Here is a 15,931-nt window from a genome sequence, read left to right on the forward strand (position 1 = left end):
TTAAGGCTGATCCCACGTGTGAGAGACAGTAAGTAACTTTTAATATGTTTTGTGTAAACGTATAACTATAATTATAACAGATTGCTATATAATTTATTTTTATTATGAAAGTTATAATTGACTGAAGTTTTTATAGCTTTTGCCTGTCGTACTTACTAGCATCCTACACAAAGTGACTCCGTTTTAGCCCATTGCCCGTTTTTAAGTTTTTTTTTACTGTTTGCTTTAGTAAAAAAAGAGCTTGAAAACTTAAAAAGTTTTTATTATTCGTTTTTAACATAATAATTAACTCTATTGTGTTACTCTGTTTTGATTCCTATAAATTATTAGTTTGCTGTAGTATTTACTTCTTTGCGCTCACTGATATCCGTTAATCTAGTTCTTTAAAAAATAACGGTTTGGTATTAAACAATTTTTTTTTTGGTTAAAGTCTAAAGTTGTTTAAAAATGGACCTAGTAATAGCCTTTTCCTTATCACTGTTTTATTGAATTAGTCATAAAAAAGCCATGTTTTATCATTTTGTATGCAGTGCTATCTAGTACTCTCTAGAGCTAGATTATATTTCCAACCTCTTTAAGGTTAACGTCTTTCGAACTAGAATTGACACTATGCTTACATAAAAGGTTGTACGTTTAACAGTGCTTTTATAAGGAATTCCACTTACTTTGTTCAAGTGATACGTTTAGCTCATATTTTTTTTTCTTAATGTTTTTAAATTGGTTAGTATGAACTATTAAGGTTATTAACAGCCTCTCCTTAAGATACAAAAAACACTTCAGAGCCATAGGAAGGTACAGTAAACATAAGGCTGTAAGACATCGTACATAAACTTCTTTATACCGTCGGTGAGAAGTATAATTTCTTTGAATATTTTAATTTTCATTAACGGGCGTTGCTCGATAAGTGCGTAGGTGAATAACTTTGAACGTTTCGCGTTTGTAGCTGTTTCTTTAACTTCATTTTGGTATACTTTTCCTTATATTTTTATTAACGTTCTTCAAATTATTAGTTTATTCATTTTATCTCCATTTTGCTTAAACACTTATATGTTCCTCAACATTTTGTTGCTCTATTGTTGAGATCTAACTTTTGCAGAGGATATTTAACAACTTTACAAATTTATTTTACTTTCACACACTACCTGGTTTTATTAATATTTGCAAGTTCCTTGCTTTTTTATTTTCTTAATTTTTTATATTTTCTTGGTCCAACTTTATTTTTGTCTTTTCTTTTTTTATTATCCCTATATCGTGGCGAATTAAGAACTAGTGTGCAAGAGGTAGATTATTTAAGTCTTGAGTAAACAAAGCTATAAAACTACTACAGCATCGACGTGAACACCTCCACAAACGATTTAAACATGACATAAAAAACGAGAGAATCGCTTTTAAAAGGTTAACTACGCCCTCTAGTTCTTTTTATTGAACCGGCTTTTAGTCCTTAAATTGTAATAGACAAAAGTTTTAAAGGTGATATGTTACGTGGAACAACTTTATATATACTGTAAAAGAGAAACTTAGGTCAAGGAAGCGCCGTACTAAACAAAGATAAGACTATATGACGAAATCTTATAAAGAAAGCGCAACCAGCTTGACAGAGAAGTTTGGGAACTATAAACTTACATAAATACGTTACAGCGAGAGAAGCGGTAACTAAACAGGTCTGTTTTACTATTTTTTGAGTTTTGAAGATCAGAAGTCAACAAAAAACTATTGACCACCAGGAAACTACATATATTATGCAGGGAAGCCACAAAAGCCAGAAGCTGAAGTGTTCCCTCCTGTGCTTGACTAAGTACTTCAAATTGATATTTTAGACAACTTAAAAGTTTGAACACGCACGCAGTAGGCATATATAAAGCAATTATAAACGTAAACACCACGGATATACTTTTTAAAAGAATCAGCTAGACTTTTCTATTGAGCACTAGTCAGACTCCATTTAGCAAATTATATGCTATAATTATGCAAAACTATGTTACTGCAACTAAATTATGGATATAACAATTGACTTAGTAGTTGCGGAAGTTATTTTTTAAGAGATGTCCTTTTTAAAATATACGGTGGTGACTGCTTTATTTTCGGCGATAAAGAAACTGTTTTTAAACTTTTTCAGTACTGATTTTGAAGAAAACTTTCACCCGTAAATAGGAAACAGTAACTATAAGTTAGCACAAAAAAAGTTTTTTAGAGTCTTGGTAAGTCGTGTAGTAAAGGTAGGCAAAATTTGACTAATAACCACCGACAATTACCTCAGTAATTATTGGAGACCAGCTTATATAAAACTACGCCTTCCCAACCTGAAAGTTTTTAAAAGCCAAGTTATCCCGGAAAAACCCAAAAAATCCTTTAAGTAATGTAAAAGAAACTTACCGAAGCAACCAATAATGTATTTTGGTAGAACAGAAGTCCTCAGCGCAAGTTAATAAACACTTGACTCTTATCGTAAACTCTGGAAGTTTTTCTAAAACTTAGAGTGACAGCCTAAAAGAAAAGCGAAATAACTCTTATGGACAACATGGCCGGTTTTAATACTTTTTTTTCCTCAATCATTTTAATTAGGTAAATTCGATCATAGAGGTACCTCTAGGCATAGATAAGGCCGTGAAGAGTACAAATTAAAGTCAACTCAAGCAAAGGACAATATATCGAAAGCAGTGAAGCTAGCATAGCTAGCTTTTGCTTTTCCTTTAACGTTAACTTAAACTCCATATCTGTTATTAACCTTAATCTTTAGACTAATTTTCATCGTATTAAGTAAGTTAACTGCCCCCCAAAAGTTACCTATTGTTTATAGTAACAAAGTGGAAAATCTAACTTTATATAACTAAAACTTGCAGGGTCTAATTTGCCGCCACTTTGTCTATATGTACATTCATCTTTTAATAATAAAATAAAATTAAGATATTTCAGTTTGACTTCGCCTTTTTGGGCAAAGTTAATTTGGGAAACAAAAATAGTCTGATTAAAGGAAATGTTATCAACATGTTAGTAAGTTATGGCGATGAATCTTTTTGTAATCGTGTTTAATTTTTTTTTGATAGATATATGCTAAAGGAAGGCGGCTTATTAATATTAATTGTCATCGTGTATAACAAAAGATATTAGAAAGGCTAGTTACTTCGAGTTCCTAATCACGAATAAATATTAAGGTACAGTTGTGAATAGGGGCACTATAATTTTATAAGATTCAATACTAGACTACGTAAAAGCAAAAGTTAAGCATATCTGCAAATAGGAAACTCAAGTATCATAGATATAAACTTTTTTTTTAATTAAATTGATTGTTGATAACCTTGAGAATATATCACTTAGCTTAAAAAGGTCTTAAGAGAAGGCTGTCAAGTTCCTTCATTTACAAAACGGAAATCCCTTAAACCTATGCCAGATACTACAATTAGTTATAACTACTAATGTGGCGTATCAAAGAATAGATAACAAAGTTATTTTTACATTTGAACGCCAAAAGACATTGTTTAAACGTAGTAGACAATAATTTAAACAAAAGTCAACCACATAGAAAGTAAAAGGCACACTCCCCATAATTATACAGTAAAAATGACCCCTAATTAAATCATTCAGTGGTTAGAAATTAAAACAATAAAAAAAAAGGAAAAGGATTAATATTTTACCAACCAATATAAATCAAATTGATTCTTATAATAATTGAGTACAAACTAGTAAAAAGTAAAATTTACGAAAACTAATCAAATTTTAGTATTAACATACAAATATTAAAGTATATTAAGATAAATCATCAATTACATTTTTATTTATACATTATTAATTGATAATGCGTTGTATACAATTTAGCATTTTCCTTTAATTTTATAGTCTAGAGATATTATCTTCGGATATGTGTGTATGAAGCCCTCTTTTACAATAGTTGAATAATAACTTAGTAGAACAAATTTTTGCTGCCATTAACTTTAGAGTGATTATTAGGTATGTGTCCTGAGTTAGGCGCAACACCTATATACTCTCGTAAGCTTCAATAGTTTAGGCTTTTTTGTTTGCTTCTTTTCCCTATCCGCGTGTTCTTCCGTTTAGTTAATTTATATTTATTTCCTTAACGATAAAGTGCTAAGAATTCTTCTCTTCAGTTCTTGAACAGTTTTTCTGTTCCCGCATTTGCTGAAACCTTCTGTCGAGTAAAGTGATTAGCCCCTTTTTAAAAGGGATAATGTGCAGTTAGCATGTAGTGTAGGGGTGCTTTACTACTTTCTTTAAGAGTTATGGTAATTATAAGTCATAATGAACATAAAACCCTTCTAATTATATACTAAATCAGTTTTAGCAACTCTTAATTAGCTAACATATAAATTCGTTAGTTTGCACCATATTTTAATATTTTAGATAATATTTGGCCTATTCGCTGCTCAATTGAGAAATAACAATGTTCAAATAATTAACTTTGGTAGATATAAGAAGCATCGTACTTTATTAAACTGGCATTTAGTTATGTTAAACAAATAATTCTATTTCCTCTTTAAACCTTTTCCCATTAATTGAGGCCCATAAAATTGTTTGCAGGATTTTTAAAAAAAAACACGACGGCAATGCTTAGCTTTCAAGTATATATTGCTAAGTATTAGCGTGAAGGGTCTCTTACAAAAAAAAATAATGACAAATTATTAAAAAAAAGGTATCTATTAAGTATATAAAATGGTTTACACCGTTATAAATAAATTAAAGAAACCCAAGGCATACCTGTTCAGTTAATAACAAAAATGTGAAAATGAAAAGGTTCCTAATAAGTGTTATCATTTTTAAATCCTTTTATGGCCCAAACGGCTATATCTTAATGCTACTAGTCCAAAAGAGCTATTCTCATAAATTTTGGAAGAGCTTGCTTATTTAAGTTTTTTGTAAAAAGTATAAGTAATTGTGACCTCTATTTGTTAGCTTAGAAGAATTTACCGAAAAGCACTGTTTCAGATTTTTCTTTAAAGTAACAGGCGTTACTACAAGCACAAATGTGAACACAAATTAAGTTTATGCCATTGGCTGAGGAAAGGGAATGAGCACTTAAGCTTAAAGTAATGTTTAACATAGAAAGCGTAAACTTCATTATGCCCAAAATGATGCTCATCTAAGCGGTCAAAGGAGTTCTTGCTTCTAATTTATAAAATACTAAAATTTTACTACATAAGAGATAGAATAAACGAGGGATTTCTTGCAGGCAAATAATTAAGATAAACGATAAAAAATAAAAAGCACTCAGTTATGAAAACAAGACACCGGCAGAAGTAAAAGGTAAGCAATCTAGTTTGTGAAGCTGAATTCGTGCAGACAGCAAAGCAGCCACTAAAGTGAAGACTTAGAGAATTTTTTTAAGAAACAAAAAGCGAGTTTTGCAGAAATTTATCAGGGGTCTTCTCTTCTACTTAGGATTTAAACGAAGCGTATTCTAAAGCTCTGCTTTACGTGTCCTTTCTTAAGTAAAACGGTTTCTACAAGCCCTATTTACAAAATAATTAGGCCAAGATTAAAAACGATTACTTGTGACATTAACCTAAGTCCGAGCAGTCAAGCACGGTGTAAACTTACAATGAGTTGCAAAACTAGTAAAATTAGGACTCTTTGGTTGCAGTGCTTTATATTTGTGTATGATTAAGAAATTAAAGTTTGTAAGTCGTCCTTTTTTAACTTAAAAGTATTGAGTTATTATGGCAGTGGTTTTAAAAAACAACTGTTTGACATTTTGAAGAGCTTGACAAAATAAAATTTTTAAGTTAACAACTATTGTCGATCCTTCGTACTGTAAGATTTCAATTCGAATATTTCCGTTTTTGAACTCTTGTTTTGCTATCACTTAGTTTCCTTCTCAGTTCTTTAAAGAGTGGTAAACTATAAATCAAAGGATTCTTGAGTTCAAAAAAAAATTCTTGATTTAAGACCTTCATAGTAAGAATAACTTTAGTGAAGTTAGGGATTAACCTTTTGTTAATAAAGTGTAAGCTTACCATATATTATAATAACAAGTATTACCTTAAGTATTGTATAGCTACATATATCAACAATTTTCTTTTATAAACATGTTCCAGACAAGCCATGCAAAGGCATTACAAAAGCATTAAAAATATAATTTTCAGCTAAACTTTAGCCCTAATATTATACAAATTGCTTTAAATATTCACTCTCGTGAAAAATTGTTTTCATGTATTGCATTTTTTCAATTAATATAGAATAACTTTTCAATAACGTAATGGATTACTTTAAAATTTATACACAGTGACTTCTAAGTTCTAGATACATGTGTAAAACTTGATCTTAAAATGGTTTAATATTCGAAGATATGAGCTTGTAAAGTTGAAAGGTTATAGAAACAAATTTGTACATAGAAAAATTTAAACTAATAAACGAGGTTTTAAAAATTAGTATAGCTGGCCAGAAACACTGTATCCCCTTAAGCAATCAGATTGTAGCATTGATCCAATATTATATTTTTCCACTCTTATTGTACACGTTTCCAAATCTCGTCCAAGTTAGCAAGAGCTGATTCGTATGGGCCCAATTTTCTCTTCAAGATTCTCTATACAAGCTCAAAGGGATTGAGACCAGGAAATTGCGGAGGCCAGTCTAGCACTTGGAAAAGATTGTACTTGGAGCTAGGTTCGCACCGATAGTGCAGCGTGATATGGGGCATTATATTTCACCAAGTCCACGGCCACACCAATTGCATGTTCTGGGTAGATCATTATGTCTATGTACGCGCTTGCGGTGATTCTCCCTGTCACTTTTTCCAAATATAGGACCCCTTCAGATGTTATACAGGACCAAATGATAATCGATCCTCCCCCAAGTTTATACGTTTCCATCACTGGTGATCAAGTATTCGAATACCACCGGATCGCTTCCAACGCCACCTAATACCTTTTGAACCATATCGATTAATTTGGTCTCGTCCGAAAAATTACTTTTCCCTGTCAAAAATGGACCAATTTTAGTACTTCTTTGCAAACTCAAATTTTAATCGATCGTGACGGTCTGTCAAAGTGGGTTTAATCACTTTTCTTTCGCATGGAGGCCAGCAGAATGCAATGTTCTCATACGGTAGATCTATCTAATGTTGTTTCTATGATTTTTGAAGCTTTTTGTGCAGGTTCAATGGCACCCAATGATTCTCATACAAATCGAGCTACATCCCGATTTTTTTTTTAAGATCTTTGGACGCCCATGTTCATTGCAAGGACGATTCTGGCCCTATTGTGCTTTGATCGGAGATAGTGTGACCTTACTGACGCCACATTAACGAAAGATATTAGTATAAGGTATGCCCTGATCTGAAGAGACATTTGAAATTATGTTCTTTGGAATAAAAGTTGAAACAATTTTTCAAGAAGGGGACACACGTGCAAAATCGTTTCAATAGATACTTGAACTTTAAAAACCGATAAAGACTTAAGAAAAGCATTTCCTCTAATACAAATTACATTAAATAGATCTCAATTTAACCTTACATATATATATATATATGGGGAATCAATATAACTAGTCATATATTAAAGTGTTATAGAGTTTTTACAAACAAATTTCAAAAATTGAAAGAATTTTGAACGATAGTGTATATGTTTTATTAATGCTTTGACCACCATACTAAGTTTTTTTCACAACATATTTTCCTGAACCTGCCTTTTAACGAAAGGAAGACGTTAACCAATAGTTAAATTTAAGTATACTTTGTACTATATCCATTCTTTTCAAATGTTTTGTTATTTAATGACCGAAAATGTTTATCGATAAAAAAAAAATTAAATTTGGTTATTTTATATTTGTCCTAATATATATGTTTATGTACCCCACCTCTACAACGTTTTAAACCTTCTTAAACTCGTTATAACCTTCTAGAGTCCTAATAATGCATAACTTAGAGTAAGCTAACACTAAGTTTACAGTTTACAACTCGATAAATAATTTCCAATAAGAGACATGATAAATTAATAAAAGTATTCAAATTTCTTATAACACTCATGTGTGCAAGCTGTTACATTATTAAGCATTAGACGAAAGGAATTTTCAAAATTTGTATTTGAACTTTTTACTTAAAAGTGTGTTGTAGTATTTATAAAAATTTTATAAACATATGCTGTTGGCTATCTACTGTCATTTTATGCAAGCGGTAATTGCTATGCTTTTATGGACACCGCTAATGCTCTTTCATTATTGGTTAGTAACATTTTATTTATCCACATTTGGTTTGTATAAATCAAGCCTATTAAATTTGTTTTTTCATAAGCTTATATTAGTGTTAAGTCGTAAATTTCCAGCTTTGGAGGAAATCGTTTGATGGGCGAAAATGGTTGTAAGTGTGGATGCTTTTACAATCCAAAATAATCCTTTTCTAGTGCGAGACAGGGAATTAAATTCCGCTAACGCTCAGTATAGAGAAGTTGAAGTGAAAAGAGCCCAAAAAACTTTAAAGGAAAACATGCAGAAAGATGATGAACAAGCGAAGGAACAAATAGCCCAGAGTAAGTGCGAGATAAATTTAAAAGAAAACACTGAACGAGTGCAGGCAGTGAAAGATAAAAAAGTAGAAGAAGCCTCTCAAAATATATTTCTTAAATACAAAATTAAAAAGATAGACTTAGCTGCTTTAAAACAACAACCCAAATGCACTGTATGCGAAAAAACCGTTTATGTGACAGAACAAGTTCTGTATGAAAACTTATCTTTTCACAGAAGTATATCTTATCTTTATTTTTAAAACTTTTATACTTATCCATTATTTTAAAAAGCTTGTTTCTGTTGCTGTCATTGCAATAAAGTTCTTAATTTGAGCGATTTTTCCTCAATTGAGGTCTTATAATATGTGAAACTTATAATTTTTTTTATTAATAACATAATTAAACCTGGTTTTATATATTTAGGGAAGAATTTATTGCAAAATTCATTACGAGCAGCTGTCTAAGCTTAATGGGAATTATAAAGAAGGGTTTGAAAAGGCTGGTCACAAGAATGGATGGACCAGAAGAGATAAAGCTATTCAAAAGACAGTTTTGCCAGAGATTAAAGAGACAGTATAACCTTTGACAATCCTTTTGGCGATTTAAGAAACTAAAACATTAATAAAAAATTCACTGTTTTAAGATATATATTGTTTTAGTAATAATGAGTTAATCCGACCAAAGGTGGATGGGTCGATAGTCGCTAGGCTCGGATACGAGTTAGGATGTCTTCGGTAACATCGCATCTACGGCCATATTCCATCACCCTGGAGGATAGCCGGAGGTCACTACCGTGTTGACCAGGCAGCATACATGATTTATAGCAGCCTGTGGCAGTTGTTTTAACCTAAGGTTAGTAAAGCCGTCAGGGCGAGGTGCCTTTCTGTCCAATAGTAACTTGACAATTAATTTGATTCGTCTGTGGGTACAAGGGGGCCGTTATCGAACAGTTAAGGGGTTAAACGACGAACACTGAGCAGCTAGAGGACCAGCAAAGGGGCTTGCTGTGTCTTCCTTTTCCGGCTACGGTCTCGCCCGATGGGGAGTGGTGGCCGAGTTTTATGCCCGCGAAGCTAACTCGCTTGAGAAATTCCCAAAAGGAAGCGCCACCGGCTTCCGATACTTCGTTTAATTTGTTAACCCGTGGACAGTTTATATGAGCCACAGCTTTTTCCTGATGTGTCAGTGAAGGCGGTTTAGACTGATTTTGTCTTCTACGCTTTGAAAGAGCATGACTACTAGAAAGAGTCGCCGACGCTCTCATATTAATACCTTTAGTCCCTCAAGAAAATGTTTAGGGCGGTACACGGTTTGACGGGTCGACAGTGCTTTACTGTGAGTTTCACCGGCGCTCAATTACACCAACGACACTGTTTAGTTTAGCGGGGGTTCGAGTGGTGTGTTAAACGGTGGGAGCACATCTTCGAGCAATTGGGTGATTTGTTTTAATTCTTGTAAGATCGAGGAAATCTTTATTGCCTCTTTTTCGTTGCCCAATTCGAGAAAGACGGACAAGTGATCCGACGACAATTCATTCGGCGCCTCAATAATCGTTGAAAGGCATACATTTTTTCACACGGCGATATCCAGTAGGTCCGTGGTGCTCTCTTCTTCACCATGTGTGCCTGCAACCAAGGTCCTAGGACTCTTAACCTGCCTTCCTCAGAGTAAGCCTCAAGAAAGGAGCCGTTCCGATTTGCAACCTTGCTGTTCCATGCAGAATATTTACAGTTATATACCCGCAAGAATGGCCAGGAAGTCATGCATTAAGAGAGTGTCAAGATCGAACCTGAGTGGTTAGCTTGGCGGTTATAGATTGCTATTTGTCATGAGCCCCTGCTTATCAAGTTGATAGTAATACCAACTGCCTCGATTCCTTGCAGAGCTGCTAATAATATTGTGTGTTAAATGCTTCGTTGATACACATATCTACTCCTCCGCTACTGATGTACAACAATCCTGGGAGAAAACGGTGCTTCGCTGAAGAAAGAAATTATTTTTTGTGTACGTTGCATTAACTCCTGAAACTCGTATCTATTCTTCTCGACGCCCTTCGCATTTCAAAACATTTTATTGGATGAGATTAGCGTTTGATAGTGTAAGGCCATTGCTAACAAATTCTAAACCTTCCCCGATCACGAGCATGGTTGAGAGATTCATCGACAAAAGTTGCCGTAAAATTGGTTGCAATCGATGTTCTTGTTGTTGAATAACCGAATCTGCACTACTAATGTAAGATTCGCAAGGGGCGCTTCGTGCAGTCTCACTCTCCGGCGGGATGCATAGGATATAATTTGGGTAATGGTAGCATCCGAGGTGGTAATTGGATGTCGTGCCGCGTGGGTTGTTCGGCTGCTGAAGGACCCGAGGTTAATATTGGCAGCCTTGATAGTTTGCGGTAGGTGCCTCGCCACAGTTCGCACATCTAGCAGGCGAGTCTAACTCTATGGCTAAATGATCCACCGCATTTATCTGGTTTAAAGATACAGGAAGAGTGGTTCACGCAGGAAATGAAAATTTAAACGTTTTATAGTAAACAAAAATCTAATTAGCTAATAGACAGAGTGATTGCTAAATGTGCGCGTTGCAGGCAGAGACGTTAAAATGTCCATAGGAACATTTTATGGTGGATATAAACTGACAGGCATGCAAGCGTCCTGTTCTTGTTGACAGTTATTTAACATATATTTGGATAAAGTATCACGCGAGATAAAGACAAACTTAAAAGCTATTCAAACAAGTAGCTCTATATCGCCGAACACTTTGTAAAAATGAAGAGTTCATAAAATTTTTTTAAATGCAGAGGTTTAGAAACACAACGATATATCATAAAATGAGGGTATAGCAGAAAGAACACTTAAACAACAGATTATAAAAATAATGCGCTTTTAGATAAGTAAAATAACATTCTCAATAGGATACAAAACATATTGCTCCGTTTATATGATATTAAAGGTAATTGAACCATTATAAATATACTGTAACCAGTGAACTGAAAGATCAAGGAACTCGCCTAGAAACAATGGAGAGTACTCATTGAAAGCTCCAGAAAATTAATTTAAGGATAATCAATTAAAAGGATCGAGCCGTAAAGAGAACAATAAAACAGATATACAGAAGGATCACACCAAAAGGAGACATCAAAGTGATTTAGGGAAATACCTTAATTTGGTTGATAACTCTAATTTAAATAAACAAGAGCGTACAAGAATTTAATGAGTGGGAACTTAGATTTTATGGTTGATTACTAGACTGTAAGGGGTCACATTAAAGTTTCTAATTGTTACATGTAAAACAAAATGTTTAGCCTTTGTAATCTTTGCATTGTGCTTTACTTATAAGTAACTCTTTTGTCATTATGTAGCTCTTTTTAAGCACAGTTCTCAATGCTTATATTTTTAAACTTATAAATTCTAATAATACCTTGTAGAGTAACAGCTTGGTAGGCCCTTAATAAGTAGCAATAAAAAGTTAGTATTAACCCGTGCTATTTTATGTGATAAATCCTACTTATCAAAATTTAAAATTTAGAATTCAAAGTGAAATAACAGAGTAAAGATTAAAAAAAGAGGGATCAAATTATAAACTATTACCTATATGCGATTAAGAAAAATACAATCAAAAATTTTTGAGGACAACGTTTTTTATCACGCAACCCATTAGAGGCCGAAAGAGAGGGTAACAAGTTGGCTAAAAGCGTAATATTCATCGAACCTATATTAACACTTTTCGTCTAGCTCAGCAGTTAGAAACCCTGACGCCCAAACTCAAAGTTGTAAATTGAGAGTTTCACCTACTCGATTCCCTTTTTCGGTTTTTATGGTTGCGTATTTAACCTTGCCCTCAAAATTTCTCATACAAAGTCGCACTGGCGGAAACTGGGTTCACGCATCAACGCTTTTAACTACTGAGCTACATGACAGCCCTCAATCGCGGTATTATGGACTTACATAATAACCTGTTAGGCGTAATACTAAATATATAAACCAATTAATTTGTTTACTAATGGAAGTTCTCCATATGCCCTGTGAAATTGTTTAGGCTAAAGTTGACCCTTGCAATAATTTAATTAAATTTCTATTTGGAATTCTTACCAAGACACTAAGGGTTATTTTCCACATTTACCCATAGTTTTGTTATAGTAGAGAAAATTTTCTGATCAGGAATTTAATACTTGATTTTATTTGAAAACCTGTATGGGGTTTTAGATTTTGGACTTATTACTTAGTATAAAACCTTAAATACTGCTATTATTCATCTCTCTGTGCTTTTTCAGTCTAGAATTGACTATGATATTTTGCCATCCAGCGATATGCTGAAGTACATATATATATTGTTAAAATTATTTTTTTGCAACACCGGTTATGCTGGACACCTCTTCTCTCTTTTAATCTTCCGTAAAATTATATCATAAAAGTTCAAGTTTTAAAATCTGCCCGCTTTTACTTTTCCTTCATTTTATTTAGAAAATTAGTAATATAAACGTTTAAGCCAAGAATGGGTTATATTAAAGAAGGTATTATATAAAAATATGCATGTTTATTATGTATTATATCTTACTTGTAATAAGTTATTATCTTATAAACACTAAGTTACTACTGAGTCCCAAGGTTTCTTATTGAGTAGACAATATTTAATCTTACATAAACTAATAAACTATGCCTTTCTGCTTGTTATTGCTTCAAAAATGTGTTAAGGTAGTTTTATAGTTTTAAAAAAAGTATGACACCAAGTTTTCTTTATCAAAACGAAAAAGTGTCTCCAAATTTTGGATTTTTATTATAAAACATTGGCATTAGGAAGACCAGTATAATCGAGAGCACCTATGCCTAATTAAAGACAAAAAAAGTCTTAAGTTTAAAAAAATGGCAGAGCGGTTGAACCCTTGAACATATAACACGCATATTTAACTAGAAAAGAAAACGAGCCCCCGCCCTTCCGGTTTTTAAAACACTTTCAATATCGCCCAGGGCGCAGTGGGGGACCCGAATGTATAATTTTCTAAAAAGCTCAGAAATAGAAAATGGCTTCGGTGTTACATTTATTAACAAAAAAATTTTTTTTTAAATGATTAACAACTTACCTGTGTGTTTTAGAAAAGTCTATTATTACGGGAAATACGAGGAATTCTTAGTGATCCCCTGGAAGGAGTACATTTAATATTTAATGAAAACAACTTATTTGAAATACAAGCGGTAATTGACGGGCCAGGTACTTAATTGACGTTTTACACACGAACTTATAGAACTTTAATAGTTTTAAATTAAGTTGACACCCCTTATGAAAAAGGGAAATTCCGCGTTAAATTATTACTTGACAAAGAGTATCCACATTCTGCCCCAAAAGGTAAACACTTTGAAATTATATTGCTATTTTAATAAAGCTAGAACCTAATAGTCAACCTTTGTAGGCTACTTTCTTACAAAAATATTTCATCCTAATGTTTCACTCGCTGGAGAAATTTGTGTTAACACTTTAAAAAAAGATTGGTCCCCAAACTTAGGCATTAGCCATATTTTATTGGTTCATTAGAGTTATATAGTTCTATTTTACTTGTTTTTAGAAGATTTTGATGTTTTTCACCTAATAGACTATTAAATGTCTTCTTATTGAGCCGAATCCCGAGAGTGCACTTAACGAAGATGCAGGTTATAAAAAAATTAAAGGGAGGATGTGAAAGTTTATTGATATATATCTATTATTATTACTTGTAGGTAAATTACTTTTACAAAAGTACGATGAGTATGCGAAGCGAGCAAGGTTGATGACCACCGTTCACGCTATGGCGCATTTTAAAGGTACTAATAACGAAGTAGTAGATATAAACAGCGGAGAAGACTGCAAGGATAAGAATTTTGTTGTTTCTCAAATGTTTTGCGAGAGAAACACCGGAAATAGGTTAAATGAATGCCACAATGGGATCGCTGAAATAAAGGCCGTTGACACTAAGAAGAAAAAGGGGCTAAAGCGCTTATAAAGGATTTTTTATTTAAAGTCATCAATAAATAATTGTATTACGCTAAAATTGTGGAAGTTTTATCTCTTTCTTATTGAATGAAAATATTAAGTGTAAGCACCTCCGTATAGCTTCCATAAAATTTTTTATACATATGTAAAGTTAGGGTTACTCGATTGAGAGTTTTGCAAATTATAAGCGGGTTGGCCCTTGTTGGCCAGATGATTTCTTGTATTGTGTGTACACGCTCATAGCTTAAAGTTGCAAGGCTCTCGGTAGAGTTAAAGATTCTCAAATATTTTACCGCAGTAAATTACTTCTTCACTCTCCCATATTATATATAAATTCTTATATAATATACAAGGATCTCGAAACTTTCAGATCGTAAAATCGACTTAAGTAAAACATAAAGTTAGTTATCCCCTCCCCTACATAGGTAACTCTAGCATCTGAAATTTTGCTTGATCTCTGTTATATACGTTGCAACTCACTTATTAGTGCTAAAAGTAAGGTAGCAAAAAGCGCGTTTAAAGTTTATCAGGTAACCTCATATACTATATATAACTATATAACCATATGACATATCTTTTTGATGTTGCACAAAACTCTATATACCTTGAAACCAGCGTATTGTTTTTAAAGTTCAAAGCAAGTATATCAGGTTATACAAAATTTTTAGCCTCTATCATAGTTTGGCTTAACATTGTGAAATATTTTATAAATAGATCTAGCCATGGATTGCTTTTCTTTTCGTGTTATATAATAGGCTCACTTAAAGCAAATAGATTATATATTAAATAAGTCTATAAGGTTATGCCTAACGTAATTTTTTAGTATTTAACTTATATGCTTAACTAGTACCAAAATGAAATAAAAATATTAATTTCTGCAATAATTACTTTTCTACAGAAAACCCTTGTTTCAAGTGCACAGAATTAGTTTTAAAGACTAAATCCTTGAGTTGAAACTCTATAAAATTTTTGCGCACTTTATATAAATCTTCAAAGCAATACTTTGCGACTGCCCCAAGAAAGTTTCCTTTCTCTCAAAGACATTAGTCACTAAAGCAGTTTAATTTACTTCGGTCAAGCTGCTTAGTCGCTTAACCTTAATTAGTAAAATGATTCTACACCGTTTTTTTAAAAACCTTCTATTAACTCGCGACTCCCAATTAAAGAATTAGAACTTTATACTGGGGAGCGAGACTTATACCCTTTTTTTTTTGAGCCTACTAAAACCTTTTACAGTCTCACATTCTTTACATTTTTTAAGAGGATCCGCGCTCAAAATGGTACCAATATTAAACGGTATATTGCAGGACCTAGCAAACCAGATTTTACAACTACTTAGAAAGACTTCGACTCCTTTATTGAAGCTAAAGAAGCATGAAACAAACTTATTATCACTACATAAGAGACTCCACTAATTACGTCCCGTTTTCATTTGTTGTTAGAGATCTCTGAGTTCAGCAAGGCGGTTTTAAATAACAGGTTAAATATGTGAATCCTTCATAGCAATGTTAGGA

At 32.9% G+C, this 15,931-nt stretch overlaps 1 protein-coding gene across 1 annotated transcript; it reads left to right on the forward strand.

The window, feature by feature from the left end:
- Positions 1–13,401: 13,401 nt before the first annotated feature.
- LOC135122246 (ubiquitin-conjugating enzyme E2 S-like) lies at positions 13,402–14,475 on the forward strand. Its single transcript, XM_064046449.1, has 6 exons — positions 13,402–13,482; positions 13,547–13,661; positions 13,719–13,796; positions 13,861–13,973; positions 14,041–14,098; positions 14,165–14,475. Exons 1-6 carry the CDS (start codon positions 13,474–13,476, stop codon positions 14,425–14,427), a joined length of 636 nt encoding a protein of 211 aa, XP_063902519.1. The 5' UTR covers positions 13,402–13,473; the 3' UTR covers positions 14,428–14,475.
- The last annotated feature ends 1,456 nt before the right edge of the window (positions 14,476–15,931 follow it).

This window comes from Zophobas morio, unplaced genomic scaffold (genome assembly GCF_036711695.1).
Source record: "Zophobas morio isolate AGI-343-1 ecotype UQ-CSIRO unplaced genomic scaffold, CSIRO_AGI_Zmor_V1 ptg001037l, whole genome shotgun sequence".
In the NCBI taxonomy this organism is placed as follows: domain Eukaryota; kingdom Metazoa; phylum Arthropoda; class Insecta; order Coleoptera; family Tenebrionidae; genus Zophobas; species Zophobas morio.